The sequence below is a fragment of the Vulpes lagopus genome, chromosome 19, assembly GCF_018345385.1.
Source record: "Vulpes lagopus strain Blue_001 chromosome 19, ASM1834538v1, whole genome shotgun sequence".
Taxonomy (NCBI): Eukaryota; Metazoa; Chordata; class Mammalia; order Carnivora; family Canidae; genus Vulpes; species Vulpes lagopus.
Genome location: NC_054842.1, coordinates 30133631 through 30155671, shown reverse-complemented (window position 1 = coordinate 30155671; position 22041 = coordinate 30133631). Strand labels below are relative to the sequence as shown.

General features: G+C 34.4%; 1 protein-coding gene across 4 annotated transcripts in view; it reads right to left on the bottom strand.

Annotated features, from left to right (window-relative positions):
- DNAJC13 (DnaJ heat shock protein family (Hsp40) member C13) overlaps positions 1–22041 on the bottom strand; it is a 117170-nt gene that overhangs the window by 28528 nt on the left and 66601 nt on the right. For all 4 annotated transcript variants that reach the window (XM_041734034.1, XM_041734033.1, XM_041734036.1 and 1 more), the window contains 15 exons: positions 21499–21561; positions 19617–19718; positions 18079–18183; positions 16843–17045; positions 15733–15817; positions 13139–13293; positions 12584–12629; positions 10561–10715; positions 9347–9548; positions 7452–7567; positions 6590–6668; positions 5043–5178; positions 3120–3304; positions 2617–2691; positions 1076–1195 (listed from right to left, as the gene is read on the bottom strand). In XM_041734034.1, the coding sequence (XP_041589968.1) occupies positions 1076–1195; positions 2617–2691; positions 3120–3304; positions 5043–5178; positions 6590–6668; positions 7452–7567; positions 9347–9548; positions 10561–10715; positions 12584–12629; positions 13139–13293; positions 15733–15817; positions 16843–17045; positions 18079–18183; positions 19617–19718; positions 21499–21561 (1827 nt within the window). The remainder of the gene's footprint in view (positions 1–1075; positions 1196–2616; positions 2692–3119; positions 3305–5042; positions 5179–6589; positions 6669–7451; positions 7568–9346; positions 9549–10560; positions 10716–12583; positions 12630–13138; positions 13294–15732; positions 15818–16842; positions 17046–18078; positions 18184–19616; positions 19719–21498; positions 21562–22041) is intronic.

Below are 22041 nucleotides of genomic sequence, written 5' to 3'. Positions count from 1 at the left end.
ATTATGCAAAATGTTTCCCTCCTCTTATATTTTCAATTCCAATTTAAATCTGAATCCAATATCCTTTAAAGCCTAAAATTAAAAGTGACCTTGTGACAAGCCACAGAATTATCTTTGAGGCTAGTTGTCAAAGACTTAGAAATACAGTTCTTCATTTTTTTTTTTTGTATCTTTAATTTAAAAAAATAGTGATAAAGTATTAATAGCAACATGCTAGGATCAGCAATATCTAGTGCAGGTCTGCTTCCTTATATCAGAGTTAGTGTTTCCTCCCTCTCTCCCTCCCTCCCTTCCTCCCTTCCTTCCTTCCTTAAGATTCTATATATTTATTCATGAGAGACATAGAGAGAGAGGCAGAGGGAGAAGCAGGCTACCTGTGGGGAGCCCAATGCGGGACTCGATCCCAGGACCCCGGGATCATGCCCTGAGCTGAAGACGGACACTCAAACACTGAGCATTGACCTGAGAGTATTCTTATTACATAGTTCTAAGAACACCATGTAAATACAGTTGAGAGATTTTCATCTGATTCCTTATTCCTAAATACCTCAGTCCAGGATCAGCACTCCAATCCTGTTCTATTCCAACACAAGTTATCTAAGAAATCTATCCAGTTATCTAAGAAATCTTCCTCTCCTTCCCTGTCACCTATTCTATCTATCCACAGCCAGCTTCTCTCAGCAGTACTGGATGGGGAGGAAGTGTTAAGTTCTCAGCTCCCCAAAGCCCTTCCCCTCAGGCAGTGATTTTTTCACACCTCACGTGGTCCTTTATTTGCATTAGATTTATTTACTCTAGTTTCTCATTTCTTCTCTGCCTCTCTTGGAATTTTCAAGGGAGACTCCCTTCCCTTTATATATATTACTTTAGTCTTATTCCTTCTGGGCCACCATAGGAACAAAAGCTTCCATTTACAGCAAGGGTTCTGCGAAAAAAATGATTATTATTTAGAGATCCAAATATGGCAGATAAAAATAACTTGGGGAAAACAGCTTATTTATAAACTGGAGATTGGCTATGAGACAAGAACACCCTTTGCTTACTGCATCCAGAAAGCATTAAAGATGAACTGTACCTTGCCAAAATATAGCACCCTACAGAGATCCTTGATGATGCCAGGCATTTCTGTGATCTTCTCTCGGCATTCTTCAAACTGAGCGGCCACACTATAACATTTGCTTATGTGTCCACACACCTGCATACAACACAACAGAGCAAAAAAAGAGTCACACATACATTCCTTATTTAAGACAGAAGAAATCAAATCAGGGACACCTGGGTGGCTCAGCAGTTAAGCATCTGCCTTTGGCTCAGGGCATGATCCTGGAGTCCCAGGATTGAGTCCCACATTGGGCTCCCTGCATGGAGCCTGCTTCTCCCTTTGCCTATGTCTTTGCCTATCTCTCTCTCTCATGAATAAATAAAATAAATAAAATCTTAAAAAAAAAAAAGAAATCAAATCAGCAGAGATATATGAATAATGCTTAATGGTATATATGATGCTCCAAAATTAAAAAAGAACATTACTATTGAATTGTTAGTATTTCTGTTTAAGATTTCCCATAGATGCAGGGCTGGCAAACAAAGGCCACGGTGGTGCATGGGCCAAATTGACTATGGCCTGTTTTTGTACAGCCAGGGAGCTAAGACTGATTTTTACATCTTTAAAGGGTTGTAAGAAAACCACAAAAATATGCAACACAGACTGTATATAGCCTGAAAGCCTCAAATATTTACTCTAACCCTTTATAAAAATTGTTTGCCAACTCTGGATTAAGGTATTTTTTTTGGATTAAGGTATTTTTGTCCAACTTATTAACATTGCAGAATTACAATTCTATGTATGTACTGCAAAACAAAGGATGAAACTAAAAAGCCTGAACTCAATTGTTTTAAATTCTAAAATCTGCTGGCATAAAAATAGGATCCCATAAAAAGATGCATTCTATAATAATCTCAATGAATTCCTGATGGATTTTCTATCAAAGAATTATAAGCTTAATAGAAAATAAGTCAATTAAAACACCATAGGGATGGATTACTGTATCTATATAAGCTGATGAATGTTAGCTTAACCTGTGGTAATTAATCATTTCACAATACGTGTAAATCAAAGCATCATGCTATATGTGCTAAATTTATACAATGATGCATGCCAATTATTTCTCAATACAACTGGAAAAAAAAGACTAGAGATGGGGGACAGAGGTAAGGAAGGAAATTAGGGAAGTGGACAAATGAGAAATCAAACAAGAATGGCAAAATGACAAATGTTTGAAACTGGGTGGTGAGGATGTAAGGATTCATTATACTCTTCTCTAAGAAAAAAAAAAACAAAACAACTAAGCCACTAGATCACAAATGATTTAGTGTAGTACTTCTTAAAGCGTGATACAGAGACCAATAGCATCAGTATCGCTTGGGAATTTGTTACAAAAGCTTATTTTCAATCTTCCACCCAAAAACCACTCACTGAGTCAGAAACTGGGCAGCAGGGGGAGTGGAGGTCAGCCACCCACATTTTCATGAGCCCTCCAAGTGATCCTCATAGATGTTCAAGTCTGAATTACTAATAGTCTAGTGTAACGTTCTTAGAACCATCCATTTTAGCCTCACCTGTACTGACATATCACTGGGTTTACTAGAACGACTCAAGACAGCCACACAGCGACTAAATGCCTCTTGTAACACCTGCACAGAAAGAAGTCAGCCATTAATTCTCCATTCAGACTTGAAGTCTGAAAAGCCTTTTGTGGTAGGAATAAAATGTTAAAAATCGTTTATTATTAGATATTTGTAAATGAATGTGTTTTGCTTAATTAACATTTGTTAAACAAGTAAACAAAGGCTTCCCTAGAAGTTTCCTTTTAAACATTCCCTATAAGCTATTTTTTAGGCAACAAGTTTACCAATTTTGAATCCAATACTAACTCAGTACATTATGAAATAAAGCTCCATTCTACCTTTAAATGGAGAATATGACATGTTATTTGCTGGAATAAATTAAAGTTAGGAAGTTCTATCAAGTGTACTTGTACTTGGTGAATTTTCTATTACCAAAAGTCATACGGTGTGCCTGAATCTGCTTGCAGAGAAGCACAGAAGTCATTCCATATTACCTCAATTCCATTCTCCCTTCTGAGCTCTTCAGCATTGAGGGCTGAGCAGTTGACAGTATGGAAAGCCAGCTCTGTGGCAGCAGGCAACAACGGTGATTCTTTTGAGAAAAGGAGGTCATCTGAAGTTTCCATTGTTATAGTCCTAATTAGCATGGGGTATCCTGCATATTTATAAGGCTGTAAATCTGAAATAATCAAAGGTTAGTGCTGGGAAAATGGCAAACAAAACAAAAACTGGTTGTCATGGTGTTAATTTTGACACCATGTTTAATTATATTCCCTTAAAAAGAAAATGAAAAAATATTCATAAAAAGAAATTAAACCTGGTATAAATCCCTCAGATATTTCTTTTTTTTTTGCACACTTGGTTTGGCTGATTTCTCCAAAATGTTTCCACCAAAAATAGAATATTTTGTGATTGATTAACTGAACTTAAGCGTGTAGTGGTTTTGATCCTTCGCAAAATATCTACTTTCTATATTGTCCATGGGGTCTTTGTAACTTTTCACTTGATCTCAGACAGCAGACAGATCAGGACCTCACAACAGAACTTACTGGGTATAAAAATCCCCTTTGGGGTAGATGGGAGACACAGTCTGAAAAAACGTTATGACTTTGATAACAAAACAAAGGTGAGCCACAACTGCAACTCTCATAGAGTCATTAGCCATTAAAGCATAACCAACAGTTTGAAAAAGACTTCTTTAAACTCATTCTGATTAGTAGTAAATGCCATATAGCTAAATGCTTTATAAATGTGTTCTGTTAAACTCATATGCAAAAGTGAATCAATTAATCACTACTCTCAAATTGCTAGAACCCCAAGCTGTCCCCTCCAATACTAAAACTGAAAGCCTACTTGTCTTCAATAACTCAACAGTTCTGGTGATCTCAAATTGCCAGCGTCCTCTCTTCCTTCTTTCCCAACATCATTCAACAGAGCAAATGGGCCTCCCACTTTGTGCTTTAAGCCAAGTTCATTCAGTTCCCAAGCCAAAGGATACCTGCTGTCTTGAACCTAAACTTCCCAACCCCAACAAATCCTTTAAAGTTTACAACATACTCCTGGCCTTCTGGATGGTACTGTTACTGCAAATGGCCCTGTGAACACGCAGGAAATTCCCAATAGACCTGTACTCTGAAATCATACCTATTTCTTCTACACCAGTGTTTTTCTTTCTTTTTTTTTTTTTTTTTTTTTTACACCAGTGTTTTTCAAGCTGTCCCACAGGATCAGAGAGTTTTGAGAGATACCACAGGAAGTGAGAAGTATAAGAGAAGCATATGATCATGTGAAAAGTTCCTGTTGCTTTTTAAAGGCCAGACTATTCTTTAGAAGCTTTTAAAGTTGTAAAAGGCACAGTCTTCTACATGTGATTTAAGAACAACACGAAATGATTCTTAAAATCCAGATCCATTATAGATCTCGTTTAATACATTTGCTGCTAAATGGCCTAACACAAAAAAACAACCTAAGTACTTCCACAGAATACAAATGTCCTTTCAGGAAGAAATAACGGAAACTTGCTAGAAATGCAAGTACTGAAAAACCTAGGTAAGAAGTGGAAAGTATAATACAGACAACATTTTGGACCTTCTGAAAGAAAATTACTCTTTTACTTTATCTAAAATGTAATTCTAAGACTCTTTTGCAATAAAAACTTTAAACCTATTAAAATATGCTATAGAAACAACACAGTAGTGACGCCTGGGTGGCTCAGTGGCTGAGTGTCTGCCTTTGGCTCAGGGCATGACCCCGGCGGGATCTAGATTCGAGCCCCACATTGGGCTCACTGTGAGGAGCCTGCTTCTCCCTCTGCCCTTGCCCCTTCTGTCTCATGAATAAATAAATAAAATCTTAAAAAAAAATGTGGTAGAATTAGCTGGAAGGTAAATTAAAATTTGAGAATAACATATGCCTACCTTCTTTATGACGGTTGAAGAGGATGCTCTGCGTTTTCAGAATTAAAATTATGTTCTCTGGATCTGGTCCATCAACTATTTTTGCTGATTTGGTACATAAAAATTCATACGCTTTATTTACTTTTTCAAACATATCCTGTATATAACCAAAGATAATTAACTTTTAGTTCGGAACATCTCAAACCACAACTTAAACAGAACAGAGCTGGTTTGTATTTTACCAGTAACTTCTTTAGTTATTTTTTTTGTTTTGTTTTACATTAAGGAATTCATTCCAGTGGTAATCTAACTGGTATACTTGGAAGATGAAACTTTCTCCCCCGCCCCAAAGCGATTTATTGATCTTAATACCATTTACTAAAAAATTCTTCTTCACTGGGTTTATATCACACTGAACTCATACACACTAAAGACAGTTTCTGAGCTATTATATAAATAGTTATGAGCTACTATTTATTGAGTACTATAGCAGGCATTATACTAAATATGCTTTACAAATACTATTTCACTTAATCTTCCAAATAGCCATATGAGGTGTACAGTTCTATTCTCATTTTTTAGATAATGTTAAATAACTTTGCCTAAGATCACAAAGTCAATTGATGATGGACTAAGACACCCAGGTCTGACTCTTAAATCCCTGCTCTTAAACTATATTATTATATATTTTTTTCTTCTTAAACTATTATAACACTGTATTATGTTCCTTGATCTACATGTTGATTCTTGCATCAGTGTCATATCATTTTACTACCATAGCTTTATAGAGTACTTTAACATCCGGGAGGTTAAGTCTAGTAATGTAATAGTGATTTCAAAATTTCTTCTTATTTTGGTTGTTTTCTCTTCCAAATGAATCTGAATTGCTATACATTTCTCAAAAAATCCCAAGCTTTTGATTAAAAATGTCTTAAACATTTAAGAGTAGTATCTTTTCAATACTAAGTCTTCCCATTTAGTAATACTGTCTCTAATAAAAAAAAATTAACCTTGAAATCAGTGGAAATTACTCCAAGTTTCTAGCAATAAACTGTTAGTTATAGAAGTCATTGTGTGATTTCATCTTTTATGAATCTTTCTTGGTTATTTTAGTAGGAAGCTGGAAGAGGTAGGATCAGGAAATGCTGGCACCTGATAAAGTCTGATCCAAATTTTCTACTTTTTCAGTTAGAACAATATGAAGTTAGATGTCATTAGGAAAAAAAATTACCCTAAGTAATTTGAATGGCAGTAACATCACCGATGAATTAAGTTCATCCACATTCTTAATGTTCAATTATTCATGTGACTGCCCACTAGAGTTAATTCTCAGACAGGAGAAAATATCCTTAAGTTATTAGTCACAAGGGCAGTCCTTTTGGTAAACTGAGGAAGGACCATTCATGCAGAAATCATGGGCATGTGGGCTAAAAGTTAACATACACTGGGGCATTATATTATGAGGCAGACACTAGCAAAGAGAGTGACTTTATCTTTTCTCTACCTAAAATAGTAATACAGCCAAAGGAAGTCAACCCCAAAGTCCTAATGCCAAAGGCAGTACATACCCTCCCTTCTGGATTCTTATCAGGGTGGTACTTTTGTGCAAGTCTGAAGTAAGCTTTTCTAATCTTGCTCTCATCATGCCTGTTAAATAGCAAAATTATTTTATGAACAGAGTAAGGTGCAAAAATTTTTTTTACAGAATTATTTAAAACAATACAATAAGAACCTTACTGTTATTGTATATGATCATACATCAGACATCAAATTAAACTCAGCAAGAGTCAAGAAAGAATATTCTTTATGTATCTTTACATCTGAAAGAAAAAATCTCAATGTTCCCTATGGAAAGTTATCAATCACTTCAAATTACAAAATCATATTTGAAGAACTAAGAAGTTTTTTCAAACACCTCAAACTAATTATAATTTTAAATATCAGCCTTGCCAAAAATATACAAATTCAGTTTACACTTAAGAAAGTTTTCTCTAATATGATCTATCCTACTATAAAAAAATCTCTAATAAATTAATGAAGTAAATCTGCATTCTTATACAGCTGTCAGTTAGTGTCCGAAACACACTGCTACCAGATCTCTTCCTCATGTATAACACAAACAGTAAGAGGAAGGGGGAATATGAATATGTAACCATTATATGTCAGATATAGTGCCAAGTGTTTTCCATCTATTATTTCAATTAATAGAGAGCAAAGACTGTACCAGCAAGGACAGAAAGATGTTAATCTGCTAATAAATGTGGAATGAAAGATAATCACATGGATACAGTTCCATGTTATTTCTATAGGTGTATACATCAAAGAATAGGTAAAAAAATTAAGAATTGTTGGTTTAATAATTGAGTCTTTGATATTAACATTCTAGGACAAGGCAGATATTTTACTGTAGTAATACTGAAAATAACTCACAGCCCCTGTCCTTGAGGGAGATTGAGCACTTCATAAGCATCGTCTATTGACATTGTAGGTGGTTTCTTTTCTACTTCCTTCTTCCAGGCATCAAGGGTATCTTTTAGAAGCTTAACCTTAAAGACAAGAGGATTAAAACTTTTATCTCTTAAAGTGAAACTATTTCAGAATATAATTTTTAAGTTACAGAATTCTTGTGCTATATATATTTAAACTGACATTTCTAGGCTACCCAATTATTAGTTTTCTGAAATACAAATAACCAAAACCACTTTCTTAAACACTGCTAAATAGGCAGCAAGGTATCTGCTATAGGGCTACATCTCTCTCTTCATATGTGATCTTTTTTTTGGGGGGGGGGGGAGGTGCAGAATGAGAAGGAGAGAGGGAGAGAATCTTAAGCAGGCTCCATAGCTGGAACGGAGTCTGATGCGGGGCTCAATCCCACAACCCTGAGATCATGACGTGAGCTGAAATCAAGAGTGGGACACTTAACTGATTGAGCCACCCAGGCACTTCTCTTATGTGGTATTTTTTATTCTCTGCCACATTTTATCTATTTTTAATTGTTAAACATTCAGGAAGTCAGAAAAATTTGAAATTAGTAGATGATACACTGCAGCATGAAAGAAAGCAGTATACAGCAACATGCTCCTGAAGGTGATCTAATGTAATTACCAGTAGGCTGGTATCCAAAACAAATCTAAGGGATAGTAAAAACATGGGAGTCTGGGTAGCAGGTCAGAAGAAAGCTAATATTTACTGCATGCCTCTATGCCAACGGGCTATGTGCTTTACAGACTGTAGCAAACTTAATTCATGAAACCATTCAGATTCAGAGAGACAGCTCCTTGTTTCCCACTTACTAAGTGACAGAACTGGATTCAAACCTAGGTCTGACTAAAAAAAGCCCATGCTTTTCCATTACACTTCAAGTTAAATCCAGACCAAGTAGCAGAAATACCTGTCTTCATTTGGTCATAGTGCTGTAGTGCTGTAAAGTGGCAATGTCTACTGGTATGAGCAGAACTGTTCCGAAATTTTTTGATGATAAGGATGATGGTATAACCTCTGTTTCAGTAACATGGCCACCCAGGCCTACTTTATTCCAGGCTTCCAATAGATATTAAAGGGCTCAAGAAGGAGGGTTCCTAAGGGCACTGCTAAATAAATGAGTAGGTCCCACTACTGCCTATGTGTGTCAAGAATTACACTATCTTTTAATCTGAGTTCTCAATTTTCCCAACCACATGAGATTATTGCGATTGGTAGTAGTAGTAGTATTACTATAACTGAGGCCTAGAAAAATCAAGCAATATTAATCAGACCTGTTAATGGTCAAACTGAGACTCAATGCCAGACTGCCTAGCTCCAACATCTATGAGCTTACTCAATGTGCTATAAAGACAAGCTTCCACCAAGCCATTACAGTATATAATTGTTTAAATACGTGAAATTATGTTTATATTTGTCAAAAAGATCAAAACTGTAAAGTTCTTGGGATCCCTGGGTGGCGCAGTGGTTTGGCGCCTGCCTTTGGCCCAGGGCGCGATCCTGGAGACCCGGGATCGAATCCCACATCGGGCTCCCGGTGCATGGAGCCTGCTTCTCCCTCTGCCGATGTCTCTGCCTCTCTCTTTCTCTCCCTGTGACTATCATAAATAAATAAAAATTAAAAAAAAAAAAAGACTGTAAAGTTCTTAATTCTTCCTCAAAGTTATCTTTCAGTTTGAGATTTACCCAACTATATTAAATTACACTCAGAGTTATGTAGTCTTAAGTAAGAGAAATCACTTAAGAAAGCTATTATCCTTATTAAAGGAAAAAATACCTAGAAGTGATTAGAGGATATTTTTACAGTTTGAGAAAGCACAAAAAAAAATCTACTGACTTACCGGATCTTTAATGGGCCAATCTGGAAACCGGAGTGTATCACAAAGTTGTTTGAGGTAATAAATATTACAAAATAGCTCATTTTCTAGTTGTGGATAGTTGATTACCGGGATAGGACAATATTGATAAAGTGCTCTTGTGTTACTCTGAAGACGTGGTGTGAAATCAGCAAGATGGGCAGCAATTTTCTCTATCATGAGGCGCCTACAATTACAAAAATCTCCAAGCATTATGAAGGGATGACTTCAGTTTAAAAAAAAAAAAAAAAAAGGTTAAGACTGGTAATCCACACAAGATAATTACATGGAACTTCTTTAGAGTAATTCAATTAATTACTGGCCTAAAATTGAGTGTTTATAAATATGTTACTGAGGGCATTCTAAAGTTATTATGTAAAAGTTCTCAATGGATATAAACTTATTTATAGTACTTGCCTATAAAGACAGTCATAGTTGGTGGCTAGCACATGCCAAGTCTATGGATTAACCTAAGAGATACGACAAGTGATAACAAGCAAGTGGCACTGTGAGTATGAAGTCAGCCAAGGAAGTAAACAACTGAATCAGAAAATCAACTGCCATTCAGCTAAGAGGACTGAGGCGTTCTCCATAGAAGAGGTGGCCTTGACATCTGATCTATTAAGTGTGTACTCTTTTCCAGAGCCTGTATAAATGCTGACATCTGCTTTTGTGCCTCTACTTTTTCTTATTTTCACAGGCTTTTCTTCTTAAAGGATATTCTTTAGGAATGCTAACTTTTACATTAAGATTAAAATGTGCTGACTAGGGGGCCTCATTCTAAAATGATCTGTGTTATCTCTGGTGTGATCCATTCTATGTGGGCATAATTTTTAATTAGTGGAGTACAGTTCTACTTCCAAATACCAAGGAAGCATGTGATGATTTTATCCCTATATATCCCTTATATACACTACCTAAAATCTTACCAGTTCTATAGATTGATTTAAGCATCACCAGTAGTAACAGGCTCTAACCTTTATAAAGTTCTATTAAGATAACAGGAACTTTGTCAAATCATGTTAGAACAGAAAAAAGCTTATACAGCCCTGTCAAACTCATCACTTAATTTGGCACCAATGACTGCTGTAGCTTAGATTATGTAACTAATGAAAGCAATTCTCTTAACAGAAGTCAAGCCAGATGGCAAGATGAAAAGATTCTGAGAATAAAATACAAATAATCAATAAGCTATTTACCTCATTTCACTGCTCCAGATTGCTTCTGGAGTATCAAATTCTCCTAGAAAAATCTCAGAAAACTTTTCAGGCTCATAATTTTCTAAGTAACAAACCATTGCTTCTGGAAGGATGTGCCCAAGTATACTTCTCTGAAAAATATCTTGTCCTTTTGTCTTTAAAACAAAACACAGAAACACTAAAGTCATCTTTCAATTTTTTAATAAATTAATTAGGGTTAGAGAACATTTTTAGAAAACAACTGGAACAAATTGCTTTTACGCTTTGGAAATTACGATGGAAACATGGCAAAATGTAAAGTGGAAGATGTCTGGTATTAACTGCTTTGGCATGAGCTCTAAGGCAGAATTAACACTCTCTGGGTCTCCAGCAGTCTTAAGCTCCTCAGGTGTCAGGTGGTGCCAACATTATTGAGGACAACTGACTTTGAACCATGTGTAACAGGAATGGACAATATAAGGAGAGATCCTGCAATGATCCACATCAATTATTCTGTGTTACACTGTTGGTTGCAGTTTTCACCTGTACTTGCTTCTGTTTTCAAAAATAAGTAAGTCCATAAAATCAACATCTTGAAAAGCCTGTCCTCATGAAGTGTGACTATTTAGATGGACAATATCTATTCAAAGTAATTATAATTGACTATAGTAAGGACTTCATATTCTCTGGCTGGCCAAATGAAGTCAGGATAATGATTATACTTTATCATACTAAATTTTAAAACTCACTTCTTTACCTGATAGAAATAAAATCCTAGACTTTAATACTTTTCTTCTTTCCTTCTAGGCAAATTGAGAATGTTTTATTTCTCTAGGATGTGAAAAAGAGACAAAAAAATAAACCCAGACATGGTTTTATCACCTAGAGCCAAGACAAATTAGATGATAAATACTGCCAAAGCTTTTTGTTAATAAAAGCCATAAATTCACTATCTGTTAAAATTTGGGATGAAGAAATGCTTTCTTTGCTCTTTAGAATACTATTGTTTGGTAATTCTTGCATCTAGAGTTCTGTTACAGTTTTGCTCTAATTATTCAAAATACTGTTAGGTGAAGTAATGTATCATTTCTATGTTAAAAACTTGAAAAAAAGATTACATAGGCAGAACTGCACGGAAAAAAAAAGGGGAAAAAAGAATGCCAAAAAATGCCTAATGCTACACTACTGTGATAGCATTAGAAGTAATTTTTTGAATACTTTTTTTACATTTTCATTTTCTATTTGTATAAAAGCTATGGAAATTATATTGCCATGGGCATCACTTTAATATTATTAGATTATTTTCCAGGGCTTCACTGGCTGCTCTAGCAAACATGAAGTTTGGTCTAGTGTCCACTGTCAAAGAGGTGTAACATTCCTTGGTTAGTCTCCTCAACAGTGGTCTGGTATTGGTTTGTTCTTCTGCTTTCAATGGGCTCTGAACATCACTGCTCCATAAGAACCTTAACTAAATTTGAAAAATCCATTACGTTTTGACAATAAATACCTCTGTAAAATGTAGGTATAAGGTTTCAGGTTGTCAAAGCTATCTGGATGAGTCTTATCTTTTTTGGATTCCTATTTTTCTTCCCTAGTAAAATGGCAAGGACACTTGAGAACACCTAAAAAATTAAGTAGCTTCAAAAGAGAAACTTGGCACTTCTGCCACCTTGTGATCTGAACAAAAAGAAGGCTGAGTCTTAACTGAATTTTAGCTGATTATATGAGATTCAGGTATATACTCAAGTTTTATGAAAATTATTAATCTAAATTTTACACAAAGGAAACAAGTTATATTTACTGCAGTGTCAAGTTATAATTCATATCTACAATTTGATGTTAAGTCTAACGGGCAACACTTATTTTCATCATAAAATGCTAGCTTAAGACAATCTATGTGCAAAGTACCACCACAAGAAATGTGAAAAATGAGTAAGACAGTACCTATCCTCAAATGCTTACAATCTAGTAAACATACACAGCTCATCGTCAAGATAGCTTATTCAGTGTTAAGTTATATATTCAGAGGATTAATCTGGCTTACCTCTTCTGACTTGAAAGCCTGTTTGGTATGAGTATACTTCAAAAATCTAGGGAAGAAAAATGACTTGTCAAATATGGGAACTGATTTAAATTTAGTAAGTTTAATATTCTAAAGATCAGTTTTTTTCATAAATAAAAACCACTAAAGACCACTTGTAAATACATATTTCCAAATTGTTTAATTTCTAATTAGGCAAGAAATTAAATGAATTAGGAAGATTTTTAAATTATAGTCATATTAAGATTATGTAGTAATATGAAAAATAACCCAATCTGAAGAAAAACACAAAATATAAAACTGTATGTGCTATACAAGTAGTTATATTAAATACATCTGTTAAACCTATATCTTAAAAGATGGTGATAAATTCTTAGGTTAGATATGGTAAAGTGGCATAATTCTGAGTTATTTTTTCCCCATTCTTATTTCCAAATGGCTTTTATAATGAAAAATGTAATGAAAGCAATGATGTACTCACAAAAATAATTAATTAAAAAAAAATTGTCCATGTACATTTCAAATAACTTTAAATAAGATTTTCATCAAAGTTCTTACCGAGCAACAGGAAGCACATTGGAACCTGTATACATCATGATAAAGAAAAATACTCCACTAAGATAAAGACGAGGTAACTGTGGGTTATCTTGCATGATATGGTATAATAAAATCGCAACCTTCTCAACAAGGATAGGGTCAAAGGTCAGCAGTAGCTAAAAAAAAAAAAGCTTTTGTTAATGGATTATAAAAAAAACCTCACAATAACATCATTTAGGTTTATGTATTTCATGTGAAGTTATAGTTTCTTATATGTAATAAGCTAGAAAATAAAAATTTGTGGGATTTAGTAAGCTTGTCTACCTGACTCGAGATATTTGAAAATTAATTCATTTTACAATACTTAATGCACAGAGAGAAAAACATTAATTGAGAATTGATCAAAACTTATTCAGAAAAGGTCCAAAGATACCTGAAGCTATGTTGTCATAACTATAGATAAAATTGTTTCTTATGCAGAAATCTTCCTAAGTGGACTTCTTTGTTAACGACAAAATAAACAAGAAAAGTAGCTATGCATTGGGAGAGTTTCAGGATGTGAGGCATTCTCTGAAGATTACTGGAGAACTCAAGGAGCAGAGCATTGGACAACTATCAGTGCACACTAATGGCACTAAAAAAACAGATCTACAAGTGTAAGTAGAAGGCAAATGGGTAACCAAATACCAGTGGTACTTCTACTACTGCCAGTAAGTACCAAGCAGATGTCTCTAGAAATTTGAGCTTACAGTACCAAAGGGAGTTACCTGGGACCACAATGAATCTGGGTGATTAAGAAATCATAGAGTTACTATGAATAAACACTTGATAAAGACATTTAATAAGTTTTATCTTAATATAAGTGGCATTTCAATTTTCTGTAAACACTTCCCAAGAATTCCCAACGTTGGGTCAAACACTACCAGTAAAAAAAATTAGAGTACGAGTAAATACTAGCTCACATTAAGAAGTCAAAGTTAGTAGACTCAGTTATAAGGCTGAATTGCTATACATCTTTAATAATTTGGATTTTTCTGTGTTTTGTTGTCTTACCTGTTCAAGTTATTTAGACTGAGTGTTTAAAATACTATGACATGTTTTACAGAGGAAAAACCTAGATACAGTAACAGGATTTTTCCCTGGTTTAACAGCAGTTGTATTTCAAGACTTGCTATCACTTTAATAAAAATATAGGAATTAGCAGGCAAAACTCAGAATATTTGAAAATTACAACTATATCAGAAAACCTAGGACATTCACTCAATCTTAGACTTCTAAAATTAAGGAAAAACAAAAATAGCTTCTAAAAAAATATTTTTTTTAACTCAGCATAAAAGGCAGTATATACTTTTAAGAACAGGTAGGCTTATCAATGAAATTTTTCTCCTAAATCATTTTAATTGTTCAGATATTGCTAAAAACTTTAATTAAAATGGGCTCTTCCCCTCCAAAGCTTCATGTTATGCCAACCACATCTCTTACAAGTTTTTTAGTCATTCTTTTCTGACCTGAAATTCAACAGTGTTTGCTTTTACTTTTTTTTTTTTTTCTTCAGTTTCCTAAGACTTGGAAAAATGTTTGTGAGAGGTAGATTTTCTAGGCCTTTATCTACACATCCAGAATTGAAAACAAATCTCTCTCCTTGTACCCCCTCACAACACAGCCACATGGTCCTCTAGCCTGGACTGCAAGAAACAGTAATTGTAGCACTTTTTCATTTAAGTAGTGTAACAGATCCACAACAGAAAAGCATACAAATTTGGAAATGCTGATATGCTTAAGTAATAGAAGTTGTGGGGTGGGCAGGAGTTGATAGGGCACTGTCACTGTCATATTTCAGAAGACTTGTTCATTATCAGTGACTTACATAGGCACTTGCATATTTGTGAATATAAAAATATACAAAGTAAGTAATTCTTTTCACATCAATGTACAACTGATGTATACAAATAACACAAATTACTGCCAAATACTTTAAAGTCAGACCATGCGCGGTTAATATAAAACTGAGATTTAACAACAGGATATTTAATAGAGGGAAACACTGGTCTGAAATCTCTGGGACCTGATTTATTTGGATTTAATGCTAATCTAGAAAAAGCTTAATCCCAAAAGAGCAGAATGGGGAGAAAAAAGAAGAAAAAAATACATTATCCTACATAATTCCAACTCAATGCATTAGATCAGTTGTTATTCATTAAAATATTTAACTGAAAAGAGTCAAACTCTGAGGCAAGCTGGCAATATGGCTGCGATTATTTCTTGGACTATCACCTACCACATGTCCATGTCTGTGGCCCACTGGTGTACTTCCCAGGATTCCTAACTTCAACGGTATGATTGAAGAATGCATAATAAATAAAACTTTTTGAGAGTAATTCTGGAGTCTGGAGGCTTCCTATGTTTATGTTCTTGGATATGCAATCTTCCACAGTATAATCAGAGTATCAACTCAATTAGGAATAAGTGAAATAAACGTAATCAGGGTTCAAGGTTTTAGGAAATGGAATACACCACAATACAACAAAGACTAGGTAGCGCTCATACCAAAATTGAGTAAGGGAGAATGATTCTTAAAATACTATTCCTAGTTTGATAACACAAAAGTAACTCACCTGAATAATATGGGGAAGGCAAGCGCTATCTGACAGCAGTCTTTTCACTCTAGGTAAAGGCCGAATGATGGCATTATCTTGATCCCTAGAAAATATTTTCTAAGGTCAACATTTAATATATTTATTAAAATTTGTACGTGCAGAGCATATGACATTCTACTAGGCATGAAGCATGTTACCTTACTTTTTTGTTAATGAAGACTAAGCTCTCATACAGCTGGGAACATGATTAGGTATTTTGGTTTAAATCTATTTGGCTGCTTAATATGACTTCATTTCCTTCCATAAGATTTCCTTGAAAAACAGTACCCTAGAAGAGCCAAAGACTCTTATTTATTATTTAATTGATTAAACTTGGTGTTGCCCAACACATTGTCAGAGGATATTTCCCCCCAAAGGGCATATCAAGCTTTGTCGCATAAATTTAAACTTTAACTACTCTCAGTATTTTCCCTGTATAGCTTTAATTTTAATGCTACATTCCTTCTAAATACTGTGTGCTTTTAAGTCCAATCTGAATTTTAAGGAGAATTGGAACCATAAAAGCCTCAAATGTTATAAAACTGCTGGTTTCTCAGTAACTTCCATCACAAAAGGTCTCTAGTAAGAGTAATACACAAAATGTACATATATAAATATTTTATAAAGATTGAAAGGTTCCCTGCAATAGTTATATAACATATTTTCACCTTCACTGCTCAAGTGGGACAAGTTATGGGGCAAGATGTGGGCTTGGAATCAACTTTTTTACCAGGAGCTAACCTGACCAATGAACTGGTGGCACTCACTACAGTGTACAGTCTGCAGTATATTTATTCAACTGTTACTGTTGCTAGAGTGCAGCGAGTAAGCCTGGATTTGGTAACATTATTTGAAGTCTCCCAGAGAAAGTCATTTTTTAGCTACTTTATCAATATAATTTGCAAATTATTTCTTTACAGGTTTCAAAAGCTCCAAAACTCAAAGCAGCATTTCCTCAAGATCACAAATGGATATCTTTGCTCTAAATCACCAGAGTAATCCCCATGTTGTTACTGCACCCATATAAATGGAAACAGCAAGGTATTTTAGAGTCCCTGTTAACCATGGAAATGTGCAATTACATTTTACCTGCTTGGAAAATATCCACACATTGTGATCAACATGTTCAATATAAGGGTAGCAAGGTCAGTTTCATTTAGTACAGCCTGTCCACTGGCTAACAGACACCACTTAAGCTGAGGTATTCCCTGAAGTGGTCGCCATCCATCCATGCCTTGAGCCCAACATCTGGTTTTTGCATTTAACATTCCTTTGGTCCACAATTCTTGCATCTAAATCAATGGAAGGCACCGTTACTACAAACATGAATGAAGCAAATGAGGTTTGCTAAGGTTTTCTTTTCTTTTTTTTTTTTTTAAACACAATTAATTTTTTTTTTTTTTTATTGTTTATGATAGTCACAGAGAGAGAGAGAGAGAGAGGCAGAGACATAGGCAGAGGGAGAAGCAGGCTCCATGCACCGGAAGCCCAATGTGGGATTCGATCCTGGGTCTCCAGGATCACGCCCTGGGCCAAAGGCAGGCGCCGAACCGCTGCGCCACCCAGGGATCCCCTAAGGTTTTCTATTTTGTGGAAAACACATGAACTACGGCAATAAACATACAAGTTCACTATCAAAAAACAACAAACTTTTGTTGCCAAGTCTTCAAGAACCTGAAATAGGTTACTAATATAAGAAAATAACCATTTAATTGGCCAACCTACAGAGCATCAAGAACACTGGAAAGAATGAAAACAGTAGGCAGAGTGTAAAATGACCAAGATATATACAAGTAGAGGGCTTGGTCTTCTATAAAACTTTGGCTAAATTCCAACTGAGCCTAAGATGTCAAGATCAAGTAACAGTAGCTGTTAAGATGGAAATTGCCCTTGAATTGCACAATTTTCAATGAATTTCAGACTGCATAATAAAATTTACCTACTTATTCCATATAGAAGCATTGTAGTTTGAAAAGCCTTAATTATCTGTAATATATCTTATAACTATTAAGAAGTCATTGCTATCATTACTTTAAAATTCATTAAAAATCTAAGTGCTACCTCTGTAACAACAGCTTATAAACAAAAAGGTTTGAAGACATAACTGTGTGTGTGTGTGTGTGTGTGTGCACCTATATATATGTGTGGTTGTTTAGAACTGCAAGCCATCTAATTCTTCATATGGAAATTGAATGACAGAGCCCGTAGACCTGATGATAGTACTTGAAATCATAGTTTAAAAATACTCCACATCTCTATGTATGCTAAGCAGAAGGGCATAAGAAGGAGAAAGACCATCACAAAAAGTTTCTCTAAGACACAAACCTCATGAAATCCATATGGGCCACTCCTTTCTTTGTCTGCGTTGCCAAAGTACCATTCCTTTTCACTCTCTCTTTTCATATCTGGAGCAGCTTCGATTACATTGCTCTAAGTTTTAAAAATATACAGTTATTTTTCAAGGCAGAAATCTAAGGGGGCAGATATCATAAAAAGTAATACAGAACTAACCTTCCTGGGTTTACACTCCTTTGGAAAATCACCTAAATTTCAGGTGACCTTAATTTTAAGAACCAGTGTCTAACCAAGTAGTCCAAAAAAATCTATTTTCTTACTAATATGCATTTGAAATAAATAGCTTCCTAAATTCACTTGGCAATCTAAGCTAAATTCTAAGACATCTATATTTCTTACTGTCATTAATAAATTCTGAGGACAGTAAAACTTAAGTAGCAAAGAATATTACAAATAACTTTATAAATAAACACAACATTAAACTTAAACCATAATGCTAAAAAGACTAAAGTTTTTGAGGGAAAAATCTCACTCCAACTAACAGTTTCAATAAGCACCTGAGATCACAGAGCTAAAATACTAAAAGGAAGGTTTTTTAAAAAAAAAATGCTTTTAAACATTTTCAATTTACTACCCTCACTACAGATAATTTTTACAATTTATATATCAATGTTTATGAAAACCTAAGATAAAATTTTTATGTAGTTAATATATTTTAGTAAAACAAGGTTTTAACTACCCTCATAACTACCAGTTTTTGGTTAGATTTATATAGAGAGGCATAGCTATGTGGTTAAGAGCACAGACATCTGGATTCTAACTCTGGTTCTGTTCCTTAACTGGTGGCTTTGGGTAATACACTTGGCTACTCTGTCCCATTCTCATCTGTAAAATGGGAGGGCCACTGGGCAATTTAAAAAGTTAATATATCATGTACCAGAACAGTACCTAGTACAATGTCATGCTACACAAGCATTACAATTACTTTATTTATACCTGATAATAGAAAATGCCATATTCGGAATATTCAAATAGTACTTTTGTACATAATTCAGCCAAAAGCTAACATGGAACATCTCCTTGAATCAGGAGATTAAACAAATACAAAACACCAAAAATAATCACCAGTGAGCTAGGTATAAATCTCTTCTAAAATTAGGTATCAAAAGAGGCCTTTCAGTAGAGATTTGCAGCTCTATCCTCTTATTGGCTGGTTTCTGTGAGGCCCAGATTCCTAAAAGCAAAGTGTATTCTCAGTGGCTGTCAATGCTTTAAATTCTAATTCTATAACTGACAAATTCAGTCTAAATTTTAAAGATCACACTGCCCCAAAATAAGTAATATTAGAGATATAGTTACTTTAAAAGACAAAAAAGGGACACATGAAAAATAAAACTGGATCAACACTATCCATTTTAGATTGTGCTTATGGTTACTTTAACTTTTATTGGCCATATTCATAGCCACATATCTTGACATGTTTTCATGTCAATTTTTAAAAATTCTTTTGGATCCTAAATTATACTCAGAGGCTGTTAAACTTGTGAAATCTAGATAAGCATACATACTTGCAGTGGCACTGTAGCTCGGCTTACATGGAGATGTGCAAGGGTAAGCAAGTCCACGAGGATTCTAATTCCATTTGAGTCCATGAGATCCTTAACATTTCTCTGGAAGACAAAAACACTTTTACCTAAATGAAAATTTTTCTTTCCAATGCGTACTATTACCTAAAGGACTCTCAAAGAAGAAAACATTAATTAATTAATTAATTAATTAATTAATTAATTATTTAGAAGAAAACATTTAGAATCTCTTTGGAAAAACTGACATACAACTGATTATTACTTAGTGTTTTAGGATTTTGTGTTCAAGGAACATGAACTTAGATAAATATGAAAAGTGCAAAACAAAGACAATGCCTAAGGAATTTTTACTTAAATATATTCTGAACAAAACAAAATAAAAATAAACAAGGCCTGAAAGGAGTAACACCCACAATAAATTCTCTGGTTCTCAAATTATGCTGCCTTTTCCTAGGTTTTTATGTTAATAACCAGATTATTCTATAATCAGAAACAAAATCAGTTATATTAAAAACCTTTTAATGTTCCAATTCTTATAAACTTAAGATAAAAACTGGCAATTTCTTAGAAGTTTGGAAGAGATTATAATTTACATTTTCCTAAGATTTATTAATTATACTTCATTTAAAAACATGCATTATTTTCTGAAAGTGAGAATATAACTAAGTTAGAACATCAAAGATTTAAGATATAAAAGACTTGTTCAGATTTCACTGCAACATCATATAATTGTGAATTAAGCTACATTTACAACTATGAATTTTTGTTAGAAACCAGGATGAACTGGAACACCTGGGTAGCTCAGCAGTTGAGTGTCTACCTTTAGCTCAGGGCATGATCCCAGGTCAGGGGACTGAGTCCCAGATCAGGCTCTCTATGGAGAGCCTACTTCTCCCTCTATGTCTCTGCCACTCTCTCTGTGTCTCTTGTGAATAAATAAAATCTTAAAAAACAACAATAACAACAAACCAGTATGAACCTACTATAATGTCCTTTAAAAAAAAAAAAAAAGATTTATTTATTTTAGGAATGCCTGGGTCAGTCGTTTTAAGTGTCTGCCTTTGGCTCACGTCATGATCTCAAGGTCTTGGGATCCAGTCCTATGTCGGGCTCTGCACTGAGTAGGGAGTCTGCTTGTCCCTCTCCATTTGCCCCTACCCCCTACCACTTGTACGTTCTCTCTCAAATAAATAAATAAAATCTGTTTTAAAAAATGGATTTTTTTCTTAAAAAGAAAAGCTAATATTTGAGAAAGTGCACAAGTGAGAGAGGCAAAGGAGAGGGAGAGAGAATGCCAAGCAGATCCCATGCTGAGTGCATAGCCTGATGTGGAGCTTGTTCTCACCACCCTAAGATCATGCATAACCTGACTTGAAACTAAGAGTCAGATGTTTAACTGAACCACCCAAGACCTCTGAGCCTATCAAAATGTCTTAAAAAGGAGAATATGAAGAGCTAAAGTGACTCTCTAGTTCATCTTGAAATTACTTATCATCAAAATGTATGCTGAATAAATTAAAAACTTTCCATTTTATGTCAAACATTTATTTTACTTAAAGTCCAATCCTAAAGAGTCCTTAAAGTAAAATCAGCTATTGGTTTCATCTCTCATTATTCTTCCTTTAGAATATTATTATTATTAATTTATTCAGTATCTGTAACAGTAGGACAGAATGTACAGAGACTATCTGGCAAAAAATTTTCACTCCAGAAGTTGACAGCACACAGAGATTTCTGATCTAAAAGGAGGAAGATAAGAAAAGAATCATGTCTGGATAATTAACTCAAGCTGTAATAATTTTTTTGTTATATACTCATGTGATTTATTTGGAAATAGCTGCCTACTTAAGCAAAAATACTGTACCTTATTAAGGATCAACTTGTTAAGGAAGAGGATCAACCGATCTCGTTCAAGTTTATCTGTGCACTATTGAAAAAAATGAGAATTTAGTCAGAAGTGAACAAAAATACAAATTAAGATATTATCATCGATGGACAAAATCAACACCACCAATAAGATATAATGTCACCTTTTAAACAGCAAGAACATGAGAGAAAAGAGTCAATTATTATAATTCTTCAATGTCCTGCATTCTCTGCAATTTTATATAACTTGTCTAATTTCCCTCGAAAAGCATATATTTTAGAAGTCAACAACAGATTACTTTAGTATATAGCTTTAAGTACATAAAAATTGAAACCAATAAAAGAATTGCCCCAAATGACACTTCTCAATTAATATTCTAAAGAATTATTAATGATGTTTCATACAAATAACATCATGCAGAACACAAGAAGGAAAATTGTATTTGTCTAGAAAATACAAAGGCTATGCTATAAGTACTCTGGTTCACTGGAATAACAGTAAATTAAAATTCAATAGTACAATCTGGCATAACAGTAATTA